The sequence below is a fragment of the Pteropus alecto genome, unplaced genomic scaffold, assembly GCF_000325575.1.
Source record: "Pteropus alecto unplaced genomic scaffold, ASM32557v1 scaffold40, whole genome shotgun sequence".
Lineage (NCBI taxonomy): Eukaryota > Metazoa > Chordata > Mammalia > Chiroptera > Pteropodidae > Pteropus > Pteropus alecto.
In genome coordinates this window covers 14323492-14336952 of record NW_006431919.1, presented here as the reverse complement: position 1 = coordinate 14336952, position 13461 = coordinate 14323492, and the positions used below count along the sequence as shown (strand labels likewise).

Sequence of the window (13461 nt, the reverse complement as noted above, 5' to 3'; positions counted from 1 at the left end):
TCTGTACTTTTTTCTTTCTAACTGTTGAATGTTTTTACCAAGAGAATATACACTTTTGTAATGAAGTAACTGAAAAACCAAATCTGTTGCAACAAGTGTTCTAATTATTCAATTAAATTCTTGACCATTCCTTTGCAGAAGGAAATGGAGATAAAGATTCTTTGCTAGATAAATAGGCACCCGAATCCCCCAACCACGCAGGAAATAGTGAGCCAGCGGCCTGCCTTCTTGCCCCACTTGGCCATTCAGAGCTGGGGCCTTGACGAGTCATGCGGTCCTCTCCTCCTCTGTAACATAGATGTTGGACTACGCGGGTGACCTTAACGTGGGATCGAGGTTGAAAATTCTGCATCTGTGCTGCCAAATGATTTCCCTTCCTTTTAAAAGTTTGGGTCAACCTAAATCTTGTTGACCTTGACTCTCTCTCATCATCTGAAGTTGGGACCAACTTCCCAGAGGATAGTACGTACTATTTCTGTATTCTTCATCACAAGATCTCTCTCTCTCTCTCTCTCTATCTCTCTCTCGCTCTCTCTCTCTCTCTCTCTCTCTCTCTCTCTCCCTCCCCTCCTTCCTTCCTCTTCCTCCCATCTTCCTCTGTCTCTGCCTGAAATAGCCCTTCAGCTTTAGCACTGTAGAGAATTCTACCCTTCCCCCTTTTCCCCAGAATGAGTGGTACTGTGAATTTGAAGATGCACGTAATAGGCAGGACACAAAGAGGTCCCCATCGTACCACTGCTTTCATAATTCCAGACAATAGCACCTACAATGGGGAAAACTCAGAAAACAAAGCATACCCAGGCGCACACTGAATACGCCCTTCCTAGCTTGTTCTCACATCCATGCCAATGCCACACGCACTATTAGACTGACGTTTTAGGTGGGTTTAAATGTATGTGTGATTCCCTTTCCCCCTGCTGCACTGAGCCTTACTACTTCTGAATATCGAACTAATTCACAGGAGTGTAAATAGCAATGGGCATAATTACTGACATTGGGGCATGTTGAATTTCAGGACAAAACTTTTTGTCTAATGAAATGTAGAACTATTCTGATCTTATCTACATTGTGGTCCATTATGGAGCGGATTGGCCCCTGCAAAATGTCCTACCTAAGATTTTTACCTCAAAGAGGATAAAATGCATGGCTGAAAACAGGAACTTGGAGCATGGAGTTAAATGTTTCCTATTCATAGTTTTATTTTTAAAAGCAAAACCAAAAATTCTTCAACTTCGGAAAGGTAAAACTGCTTCTCCAGACATCTTCAGGAAATGGGAAATGCATCGAGTTTGGTTTGAGTTAAATTTCTCATCATGAGCCCTCGTAAAGAGCACTGGATAGTAAGACAATAAATGAACATGTTTTAATTAGAAAAAGTGGAATCCAAGCACTTTTGCAGGAAAGAAGATGATAGCTTAAAAGAGACATCGAGAGACTAATAAAAGTTAAAATGCATGAAGTGGCCACAGTGAACTCAAAGGTAAAGTTGTGGGACATTTGACAAGTGAACCAGAGAGGGTGATGAATCAGAAGGGGACGGGAATTAGTCAGTGGAACTTATCCTTTCTGCTTTAGATCGGGATCAGCTGTAAACCTCCTTCTGTGCCCAGGCAAGTGAGATAACCCAATGCCCTGAAATTCCTCCATTTCTCCCCTCCAAACTGTGTGCCCCCAGAGGGGAAAATCACTGTGATCAGGCAGGAAGAGAAAGCAGCTGGCTGGGAGGAAATTAGCATTGAACTTGACCTGTTTGTTTAAATTATTATTAGTGTTTTCAAATGGTCTCCCAATGTCATGGCATTTAGTTATGGCCACATCCTTCTTCCCACCATCAGGCTTCATGTGGGCACGTGATCCAGGTCTAGTCAATCAACATGGCCACCTCTCCAGGCCCCGTTGCGGGCTTATGACTCTAGTTGGGCTCAGTGACACTCCGTCAAAGGAGAGCTGTTGAAGTGTCAGGAAGAAGAAATCCTTTTTCTGTTAGGTTTCTTAGCTCTGAGAATAGTTCCCACAAAGATCTCACCTGAGGAGGCCTGCTTAAGAAGGATGATGGGCGACAGAGAAAAGCAAGGCTGAGAGACAGACTCCTAATGCCTGAGTTTAAGTCCTTGACTCCAGTTCTGCCAGAATCTTCTGCCCCAGACCCTTCATCTTCGCAAGTTTCACCTTCCTGACATGCCTGAAGGAGACCACGGTATATCCCACGGGGCTTCAGCTCGCATAACGTAATGTCAAGTGCCTAACAAAATACTTGGCATGAAGCGGGCACTGAGGGGCAGATGACAACTAAAAACAAAAGCAAAAAGAGCGTTGTTTCCAGGAAGTGAAAAGATTTTTAATACAGTTTTTCCTCACGTGGATTCTGAGGTTTGGAAGGCTTAGGCAAACAACAATAGGACGCCAACACACTGAGTCAGCAGAGTACGCGTCGCTGATCAAACCCGTGTGTATGCAGCCCTGTCCGGTTCCCAGAGGGCTTTTTCATTCATTCTCTCATTTTATGGAATTGGCCAAGGTGGGGTTGATGCCCCCGGAGTCCCACCAAATGCATAAAGGGGCCCCATCTCGCCCTGTGCCTCCTTATCCCATCTTCCCAAGTACAGTAAGAGGATCTGGTTGATAAGAGATTAAAAAGTCACTAAGATGAAGCTTTCCATTTCAAATTCTAACCTAAGCACACCAATGCAAGAAGAGCCACGTTTTCCAGCTTCTCTCAGTGAAGTTTTAAAATCCATTTGTTCAAATCATTTTAAAAATTAAGCCTTTTATCCTCATATGGTTGGTGTGCAACGTCTTTCCAGGCTAATTGTTGAGAAAAGGGCTCATGGATGATCATATCCAATTGAAGCTTTAACAAATTGAAATACAATTTTAGTGCAATCTAACAAATAAAAGAAGTGTAATTCATTCTCCTTTGAAATATAATGCGTGCGCAGTTAAAACACTGAAGACAGAAGTTGAGGGCATTTGCTGATTCTTCGAACAGTTATTCTGAGCAAGAAATAGTTCTATCAGGAATTTAAAAACACACAATTTTGAGAGTAATCCTTTGTGGTTAGCATTGTCACGACCTCTGAAGATGGATATTTGCAAACAAGACTCACAGAATAGCCCAGAATCACTTGGTGGGTCTTGGCGTGGGGGTGGGGGTGTGGGGAGGGGTGGGGAACTATCTTGAATGCTCCTCTATCATCTAGAAAAGGCAGCCTCAGTGGAGTGAACTGGCTGAGTGCCTTGTGACGGATTACAATTCTGGGGACAGAAGATCCCGACTCACAAAGGCAGGCAAGGCCAAGACTAATAAATCAAAGGAAACTTCAGGAAAGTTTCAGAGCCTGCTCCTCCTGCCTGGGAGAGCTGCAGATGCCTTATCTGGCTTCTGTGGAAAGAAAAGGGTCACTGGGAGCCAGAATTAGAAAAGGACTCTCGCTTCATCAAGTCTCTCCCTGTCTGGTCTGAGCCAGATAAAATCTCCTCTGGGAAGACTTCAGGAAATGCCCCAAGGGAATGACAGTTGATATTAGCTGAATGGGTGAAAGAACTCAGACAGAGATGGAAATATTTGGCTTTTTTTCAACTGTGAATTTAACCCAACAGTCTTTGACATTTACAGACTTAGGGCGGTCTTGCGCTTACAAGGCATGACCACGAGGTGGCCTCAATCCATAATTGGGTCCCCATGGTGCAGACTGCAGAGGGATGGCTGCCTTTTTTTTTTTTTTTTTTAAGTTATTTCTACCTACGGCCTTAGCTGTGGTACTTGCAAGTGAAATGTTCAAGTCCCAAAAGCTTTAATAATCTTAATAGGGCTTTCATTTTATAGTGGAAGCCAAATTTAAAAAGAATAGTCTCTTCTTGGATACCTCTACCTTCAAGGATGCTTCCAAGTTTGCCAACCACACCGAGAGCAGGCTGCAGGGCCTTAACCAAGAAGCGATGCTTGTTTCTTTCTTAACACACCTTGCAATTTTCACACATGCCACGACGCTTTATTTATTTTCTTATTAATGGGTTTGAGTGTATTTAACCCCACAAGCCATAAATTGCAGAGCAGTGGCTTAGACTAGGCTCTGTATTTTCCTGCCAATTGTCAGAAAGTAAAGTGGGGGTATGGGGTGCCCCTCCTAAATGGCTTTTTCTCGACAACCCCACCCCTTGCCTCTTGCCTCTATCCAGCATCCAACCCCTCGTCTCCATCTGCCAAGGAGGCAAAAAAAAAAAAAAAGACACAGCCTGGTTTCTCATTGGAGAACTTGCCTATTGAGCAGCTCAGTTATTGAGATTAATCAGCTGCCAGTTTCCAAGGAAGACTAAGAAAACCACAAAATTAAAGTGCAGCGCAACGTGAAATGCTGCTGGTGGCCAGGCGGGATCATGGTGTCAGAAAGGCAAGGTAAGGCTATAAAATAAGGCCGAGCTTGAAAGGCTAACCTAAAGGTCTCATTAATTTCCATGTTGCCTCTGATGAGAATTTAGAGGGGGCATAATGTTTTGCAATACGGAGAAATCAAGCTGCCTATTGATTTGAAAAGTGCTTGAATGCATTGGTTCGCTCAGAATGAATTCTAGTTTTAAACCTCACTCGAAATCATAAAAAAAAAAAAAAAAAAAAAAAGGTAAACAGGTTACCCTGGTTTAATATTCTCACGATCAAGCTTGGCAGTGATTCTGTCAGAAAATTAATCCTTAAGTAGAAAAACCAATCTGAGAACAAGTTTAGAATAGTCTTCGGGTTCAGCACGGTGAGGAGGTTTCAACAACTTTGTTGCTTCTCCGTGAAAACCTTATTTACTTAAGGTCTTGCATCTCGATTCCCAAATAGGCACTGCCGATAAGGCCTCCGGAGTAGGCTAAAGCTGCTTCATCTTAAAGACAAAATGTGTGTCTTCTGAAATTCTGATACCAAAATCAGATTCCTTAGATGCTACTCATCAAGCCCAATGTCCTCAGTCCTCTATCGTGCACTTTTTACCACTTCCTGCTAACAGGTGTAACGATGACCCTTGAAATATGACCGTGATGGTCGGCCCTCACACCCGTGGCGGCTTGGCTTTCTCTTGCTGGCCAAGCCCTGTTTGGAAGATAGAAATTCTATAAATCGCGGAGCTAAAAAGGTAGCAGTGCTTCTTATTTCTGGAGTGTCGATTTGCTCTCCTTTTTTATAAGATGCACAGCACTAAACCTCTGTGGATCGGCTCACACGCACCTATGCTGCCCCTACCACGGAGCGGCGAGACCGTGGCGGCTTGGCTTTCTCTTACTGGCCAAGCCCTGTTTGGAAGATAGAAATTCTATAAATCGCAGAGCTAAAAAGGTAGCAGTGCTCCTTATTTCTGGAGTGTCGATTTGCTCTCCTTTTTTATAAGATGCACAGCACTAAACCTCTGTGGATCGGCTCACGCGCACCTATGCTGCCCCTACCACGGAGCGGCGAGGCCTCAGAATTACCATAGCGGGTTGCCACCAATCCCGCAGAGCTGCAGAGAAGGGTCCCTGACGTCTTGCCTGGCTTATGACTTTGTCAATAACTAAGTCTACATATAGTAACTGGCTGGAATTCATCCTATAGGCAGTTTCTTGCTTTGAGTCACTTATGATGTACCAACTTCACCATTTCTAGGGCCTGGGCAAATTAATTTGTTTGACAACAGGATAAGCACAGTTCGTTTCGTTTGGTTTTCTTAGTCCCAAAGCTACATTCATGCTGTGGTTGAGAACATGGCATTTGGAGTCAGGTAGACACCCAGGGTTAAATCTCAGCCCTGCCCCTTACTTATTTGGAGATATGTAGGTAATTTAACCTTCCCAGCCTCAGTTTATGTTTATTTAAAATAGGGACGGTAACATACATATACCCAACAGAAGGGTCAGAGGGATTAAATGGGATCATGCACGTAAAATTAAGTGTCGAGTGAAAAGGATTTGATAAAGAAAAGTTGTTACTCACAGACCTGTATGATCCTATAGAATAACTATTAAATTGAACAAAATTTCTGCAGAGATTTTTTTTTTAAGAGGAAAAATTAGTTGCTGAAAGCTTCAGATGCGGTAAATATGCCATTATTTGTAAATGTAGGAATTTCTGTGTTACAACTATTCTTTTTGAATCAAAGTAAGCCTGGCCAATAAGAGCTGCACTTAATTCTCTTACTGCAGCGTAGATTTAATATGTCTAAAACTAAACTTTTGTTTTCTCAATGACATCGCTCTCCACCCAACCTCTTATGTCAAAAAAATTGGTCTTCGTACGCACACCTCCTTGATCCATAGCTCTGTGTTCTAGAGGTCATTGATTCCTACCGATTCTACCATCAGAATACAGCTCTCATCTGGGAGTGCTCACCTTGCCTGGTTGGGAGGAGAAAGCCCAACGGTCATGGATGCTGTTGCTGCAGAGATCCTAATGGAAGCTGTGCTACCTTTTATCTTAACCATTACAATAGTCTCCAAACCAGACCTTTCGTCTCGCTGTACCTCCCGCCCTACTCCCCATCCATGTGCCATCTGGCAGTTACCATTATTAAAAAAAAACAAAACAAAATATGTTATTGCTTTATTTTCCTGTTTAAAATGCTTCAATGACTTTTTGCTCTTCTTGGGGTGGAGTCAAAATCTTCTACCCCGGCCAAGCCTTGCCCCGCCCTGCCCTTACTTGTCTTTTTACCTTGCTTTCCCTTCCTGGCATCTTAACGTTTCTTTCCCCAGCAAGCCTTTTTTTTTTTTTTTTTTTTAATTGCCACTAGAACCTTCTTTAAGTCTAATTAACATATACTCATCCTTAGGGCTGCACTTAAATGCCAGTTTCTCCTGGGTTCGGTTTCTCTATACCTCACATGGCACTTATTACTTTGTCATTGTAGGGGCACATGTCTGTGTCTAGTCATTTGTTCACGGTCTGTCTACATTCAGCCTAAAATCTCCGTAAGGGCAAGGACATTGCTTTTCTTCTTTATTGCTGAATCCTAGGTGCCTGGCACATGGTTGGGTCTCATAGCGGGTTCTTGGATGAATAATGGATGACCATGTTACAAAGCGAGTTGCAAACTTGTTTGTAGCTTGAAGATCTTGACGGTTAAAATTAGGGCTTCTGGTATATCAGGGCAAAAGTAAACTCAGAGGGAAGTTTTGTCTTGCTTAGGGATTCTCTTTATTGACCTGCTGCTGCGAGAGATTCTGGGAGAGAAGCTTGCTTCAGCAAAATGCATAAAGGAAGAAAAGGTAGGGCCTGTCACTGAGCTACTTTCTACTGTTTTAGACAAGAGAGGCTGGCTTCGGAAACCCTCAAAGAAGCAGCTGGCTGGCAAGATTCCTGATCCCGTCATTCTCACGAGAGGAAGGGGTAGGGGGCTGACATCAACCAAGAATTATAGGCGGACTTTGTCCTAAGACCGTTTGTGAGGTGTCTGAGAAAAAGATGGTGGGCAGAGTGATTTTGTTATATACTATGTTACAAAAGACAGTGCAGACTTCTTGCAATGAATTCCTTCGCCTCGTGTTTGTTTTTCTTCGATTATATTATGGTTTATATATGAATCGACTGATTTTGGTAGTAGAAATTTATACTCATCATTTATAGGATTAACAGTGATACAGAATTTTTCCTTGTATGCTTTGTCTTGTGTTTAATTCCTAATTCATACAGTCTGATTTTTCTGCCTATGCCGACTCAACCAGCACCTCTAATTCTACTTGTCATAGAAAAAAAATGGAGAAAGCACAGTCCAGAGAAAATCTACATGCCTCATGAAGACAGATGGGAACATCGACGAGCAATGCAGAGAGGGCAGGGCTTGCTCCTCACTGGTCTGCAGAAGCCTACAGGACTTGGTTAGAGTCTCTGGGGGTAGCAGAACATCTGGCCATTATGTCCCAGAGTTATAAAATCCTTCCGTCACACCCAGAAGTCTGGATTAAGGATAGTAGAGGTCGTGAAGCTATTTGTAAATTCCTATTGCATTTTCCATGTTGGTGACTACATCACGGTCAGCCTCCAAAATGTTTTGCCTTCAATGGTTCCCTCTCCTGGATGTGGTTAATTGATCTTTAAATAGGAGTGGGAATTCTAGTATGGCATAAGGTCCGTAAAAGAAGAGCTCTCATACTTACACTTTCTTTTCTGGGTAACAAAATGATACCATTAAACTCACGATGTTTCATCATTTGAAGAGTGAATTTGTTCAGTTAGATAGTTTCCAGACTATATGAAAAACTTGTGGGGAATGGGAACAAATAATATGCTATAATCTTGGACTTTTTTCTACTTATCAACTAGGTAAACTCTTAATCATCCTTCAAAACCCTGCTCAAACAGCTCCTCAGCTGTGAAACATTTCCTGACCATCATGAGAGTCAATCACTTCTTCTACTGTACGATTCACTGTAACTTTTATACTTCCATTATTGTGCATACTACACTATCTTTTAGTTTAGGTACCTATCTCCACCTTTAGATTGTGTGAGTTTCAAGGGCGGGATACATGTTTTCATCATGATCTCCTCAGGACCCAGCATAGTCCTTGGTACACACGAGGGACTCAGTAAATATTTACTAATAAGACATTGAATGAATAATACTTAAGAGAGAAACATAAAGCTCAACAATTCTATTAATTACTGCTGAAGTGTTCATACATGAGACCAATTGCACATCCAACTTATATGTATTCAATTCCATGGATGGAGTTTCAAATATCTGCTGACTTCTGCACCCAGTGTTTGATTTCTGGTAATAGCCCCATCCCAAGGGCATTGCATTCTCTAATTCTTGGCCCTTGAATATACCAATCAAAGGACATGCAGATGTTGTCCTTGCTTATTTTTTCCTTCTGATAGGCTTCAAGGTTTTGGCAATCCTCCCCAAGTTTTGTCTCTAATACCCCTCCTCCGAAAGCATCATTGAGAAGCCCTCATCCTTGGAGAAATGCTCAATATTCAAACAATCTGAAGAAGGATGCTACAGATCAGATCACAAGTTCTAGGAGAGCCGACTTCAGGAAAACAGGAAGGTGACATGCTTGCCCTTGCTGGTCCTGTCTGCCAGGTTTTTGTCAAGTGAATAATTTGTTACAAATGGTAAAAAAAATAAATGCCCTGGAAAACCAACTGATTACATCAAAATTGAGAGATGAGAGATACTTTTATGTGGCATATGCGTTCTTGTCACCAAGGGGAAAACCTTGGTGAGGAGCGAACTCTTTGATGGTCTTGCCCTGGAAATGTGACAATTAGGGCAATAAGTGTAGGCTTGTGCTATTCACACCCATTAGACAGCTCACTCCCTATTTTGCATGTAGGAGCCACCAGTTTCCATCCAATGTGGCTCTATCATAATTTACCATCTCCCTGAAGCCCTAGATCTCTTGCAAGTTACTTTGTCCCTGTTACATCTACGTTCTGCATCTTTAAAATGCTAATAACAATGGTTCCTTCTGACCTCCTTGGACTTCTGTCAGGCTTGAATGTGATAATGCATGTAAATCACTAATGTCAAGCACATACAAAGTGCACAATAAAAACCGGTTACTCACGGTGACGGTGTTCTCATTTCCTTTTCCACCTTCTCTACAACAGCTAAAACATTTCTCCTTGCCTTTCTCCTCCTCCTTGTCCTTCTTCATCTAGTCCACTCTATGTAGCTTCATGTCCAGAAACTATCAAATAATAGTCCGATAATGTAAAAATAGGCTGACTAGTGCCCACCATACTCTATGGCAGCTCATAAATATAAGGAGGAAAAGACAGAAAATCTTATCCATCCTTGAAGACCACTATCAACTATGAAAATATCCTGCACCGGACCAGGTAAATCAGTTGGTTTTCAGTCTGAAAACCTTCCAGCAAAGCTGTTCATTAGTGGTTTATTATATCAGTACAGATGTTTAAATACACCGATTATATATAATACACGTGTGTAGTTTCTACTGACTTTTATTTTAAGCCTTAGAGATTAAGATTGTAAGTATGGTAAAAAAATAACCTATAATCCTCGGAAAATAGAATATATTAAAGTTTAGAGTGACTACAGTGACAATGGTGTACAAATTATTCATGTTCAAGATCTTATTAAAACAAAAAAATATTACAGATAAGAAACAAAATACTTGCCATTTGTGACAACATGGATGGACCTTGACGGCATTATGCCGAGCGACATAAATCAGACAGAGAAAGACAAATACTATATAATCTCACTTAGGTGTGAAATTTAACAACAAGCCAACCTCATTGAGACAGAGAGCAGATTGGTGGCTGCCACAGGTGGGACATGGAGGGTGGGAGAAATGAGTGAAGAGGGTTAAAAGATACAAACTCCCAGTTATAAAACAATTAAGCCCTGGGGATGTAACATACAGCATGTCGACTGTAGTTAATAACAGTGTACTGCATATTTGAAAGTTGCTGAGAGAGTAGAATGCAAAAGTTCTCATCACAAGAAAAACATTTTTTCGTAAGTATGTATGGTGATGGATGTTAACTAGACTCATTGTGGCGAGCATTTCACAACTTATACAAGTACGAAATAATTACGTTGTACACCTGAGATTAATATAATGTTCTATGTCAATTATACCTCAATAAAAAAAAGACCTTTCCTATTAAAGGTGAGAATGATGACCTAGAAAAAAAAAAAAAGAGAGAGAGAAAAGTGAAAGAAACAACATGCAATGATATGGCTTGCAAGATTGTTTTCGGCTCAGTGCAGACAATTCGCTGGCTATTACCATAAAATCACAGAGAATGCCTGTCCTCCGCGCGTCAATTATTAAAGTTTAAAAACAGTGTGAGAACTCATTGAAGGGTCAGTATAAACCAGCCCCTTTCTCTGTTAGTTCTTCTAGATAAGGAAACACTGACAGCTGGAGCACACAAACCATGAAAGCGTCTGTGGATGGAGCAACGAGGACATGACAATATCTGGCCAACCCACTGGCAACCTTTGCTGTCAATCACATCCCGGCCCACCCTGCTGTAACTCAATGCACCTTCTTTCGGGTCACTAGTGGCGTGGGTTTGGAAGCCCAGGAGCCATCGTGGGAAAAGGACAGAAGCAAAGGCAAAACCAAACGAAGCCAAACTGGAGGTCACTTCGAACCTCTGTCCCCCCAACGTAAGTGCTGCCCCTTTTTTCTTGTTTGTTTTTATACATCACTGTCTGCCCCTCAGGCATCGAGCTGTTAGCGTGTACAGGAGGGATTAAAGTGAGACTGCATGTTGGATGAAATATAAATTAAAATTATACTTCCTTCAGTCTGGAATCAGGGATGGTTTCTCAAGGTCTCCCCAAACACTTAATTTCAAATGAGTCTTCATTTATCACTTCAAGAAAGGCCAAATGTATAATTTATCAGCAGCTTTCAGTCAATATATATCCTTATAAGCATGTTTCCCATGAGCCTCTGAGTAAAAATATGTGATGCTAATTCTATTAGTTGGGTACACAAGAGCTCTCTAGGAAAGTAAACAAGCATTAAAAGGAGACACACGTGAATGAAGAGATACCTATCAACCCGCCATCATCCAGGGTCAGATGACCAAGGGGTCAACAAGGAGATGGGAAACCTGTCCCATCATTTATGGCAAGATTTTCTCCCCCTCTGGCCCTCTGGGCCACCCAGTGGCTCTGTGCGGGTGACCCGGGTAGGGAGATGGGGCACGATCAGCGATGGGGACTTACCGGGTCTCCAGTGGCACGTTGCTATTCAGCACCCAGCTGTCCTGAAGCTGAACGGACTCGGGCGTGGTGGCCAGGTCGTTGGGCGCGGGAGCCGGGGCGTGGATTTGACTCCGCCGATTGGTCAGGGAGTTCCTGTTGAGGGAGTTGGCGGACGAGTGGTGGTGGGACAGCGTGTGGTTGTGAGGGGGTGGCAAAGGGGGCCTCAGAGTCGCCTGGCTGTGGTGGTTTGGAGGGCCTGGAAAAAGAGGAAGGAGACATGACCATCAGTGGGTCCAGATTACAGTTGCAGACGCTCTGCAAACCTGCTGAAGAGACTAGAACCAAAATCTCTGTGTTGCCAACTGCTGAAAGTTTGCAAACGAGAGCAGCGGTCCCCAACCTTTTTGGCACCAGGAACCGGTGTTCCTAGGAGAATCTAACGCCTGATGATCTGAGGTGGAGCTGAGGCGGTGATGCTGGCGCTGGGGAGCGGCTGCAAATGCAGATGAAGCTTCGCTCACTGGCCCGCTGTTCACCTCCTGCTGTGTGGACTGGTTCCTAACAGGCCACGGATCAGTACCGGTCCACGGCCTGGGGGTTGGGGACCCCTGAACTAGAGCGACAGATAAAATAGCATAAAGTATCCCAGTGTGGGTTACTAATAAACAAGATGCATTCATTTATGCTCTCATCCATAGGCATCGAATGAAGAATGAGAAACTGGGTTAGCAAAAGCAGGCTGGTGAAGGCCGACCAGTGGGATTATTTGAAACATAATAATAGTGTAGTGAAAGTAACATTCCATTCAAGGCTGAACATTGCTGTAACAAGCCCCTATTCCATCTCCCAGAAAACCAGTATGCCGCACACATTCTTTGAAAATATTCCCTTTTCTAAAGATAACAAGAATATGGCACACTTTAAGCCAGCGAGAAGCAAAGTAGCTACAGGGGTCAGAGAGGAAAGTGGAGTGGGCCAGTTGTTGGGCCGCAGTGAACTAGGGAGGGGTCAGGAGCGGCGTCACTCAGGTCCAGGCCTGGGTAGTCACATGGGGTGAGGGCTCAAGGCAGCCCGCCCAGTTTTCCCAGGGTAGCTAAAGACCTGGACTTTTAGATAAAATTTCTTGTTTTTTAAAAAGTTGACGATTAACTAAAAAAAAAAAAATGTGTATGTGTTTGTGTGTGTGTATATGTCTACACACATATATATATATGTGTATATATATATACACAAACACATTTATATATATCTATAAAATCTTTTTTTAATGAGTCAATAAACACACCTGTGAGCCTGCTCGAATCAGCAGGCTGATAAGGTCTCTCCTCTGAGAGATGAACCCTGAGGACCCGGTCTCTGGGGAAGGTCAGGGTTGATGTTTCCATGACCTTGACTCCCAATCGCTTCCTGTTTTCTAGTCCTGAAAGCTCTATCCTTGTGGGGGAAAAACACACAAAGAACTGCGCGCCGTCCCTTGGAAATATGACCCCAGATGACGACTCCACGCAGGGTTTTCCTAGCAACCCATTCTCAAGCTACAGAATAAAGTATTTTAAGCGTAATGAAAATGAAAGCGGTTCGCTATGCAATGGAAGCCTATAATTTGGTTTTAATGGCTGCTGAAACATGACTTTTGATTTGTGTCCTTTGAGAAAGTTTATTTTCTGAAGCCTCCAGTCGGGGTTGGCAGCTCACCAGGTGACTGCCGAGCCTTGTCATTTTGGCCCCTGCCAACTTTTAAAATCCTCAGCCCCTGCTGTCCTGGCTTTAAGAAGTTGGCTCAAGTCATTTAAACAAGCAATTTG

The 13461-nt window shown here is 42.9% G+C and overlaps 1 protein-coding gene across 1 annotated transcript in view; it reads right to left on the bottom strand.

The window, feature by feature from the left end:
* Positions 1-13461, bottom strand: part of TENM2 (teneurin transmembrane protein 2) — an 845679-nt gene that overhangs the window by 254496 nt on the left and 577722 nt on the right. The window contains exon 4 of the mRNA XM_025042998.1: positions 11678-11912. Within this exon, the coding sequence (XP_024898766.1) occupies positions 11678-11912 (235 nt within the window). The remainder of the gene's footprint in view (positions 1-11677; positions 11913-13461) is intronic.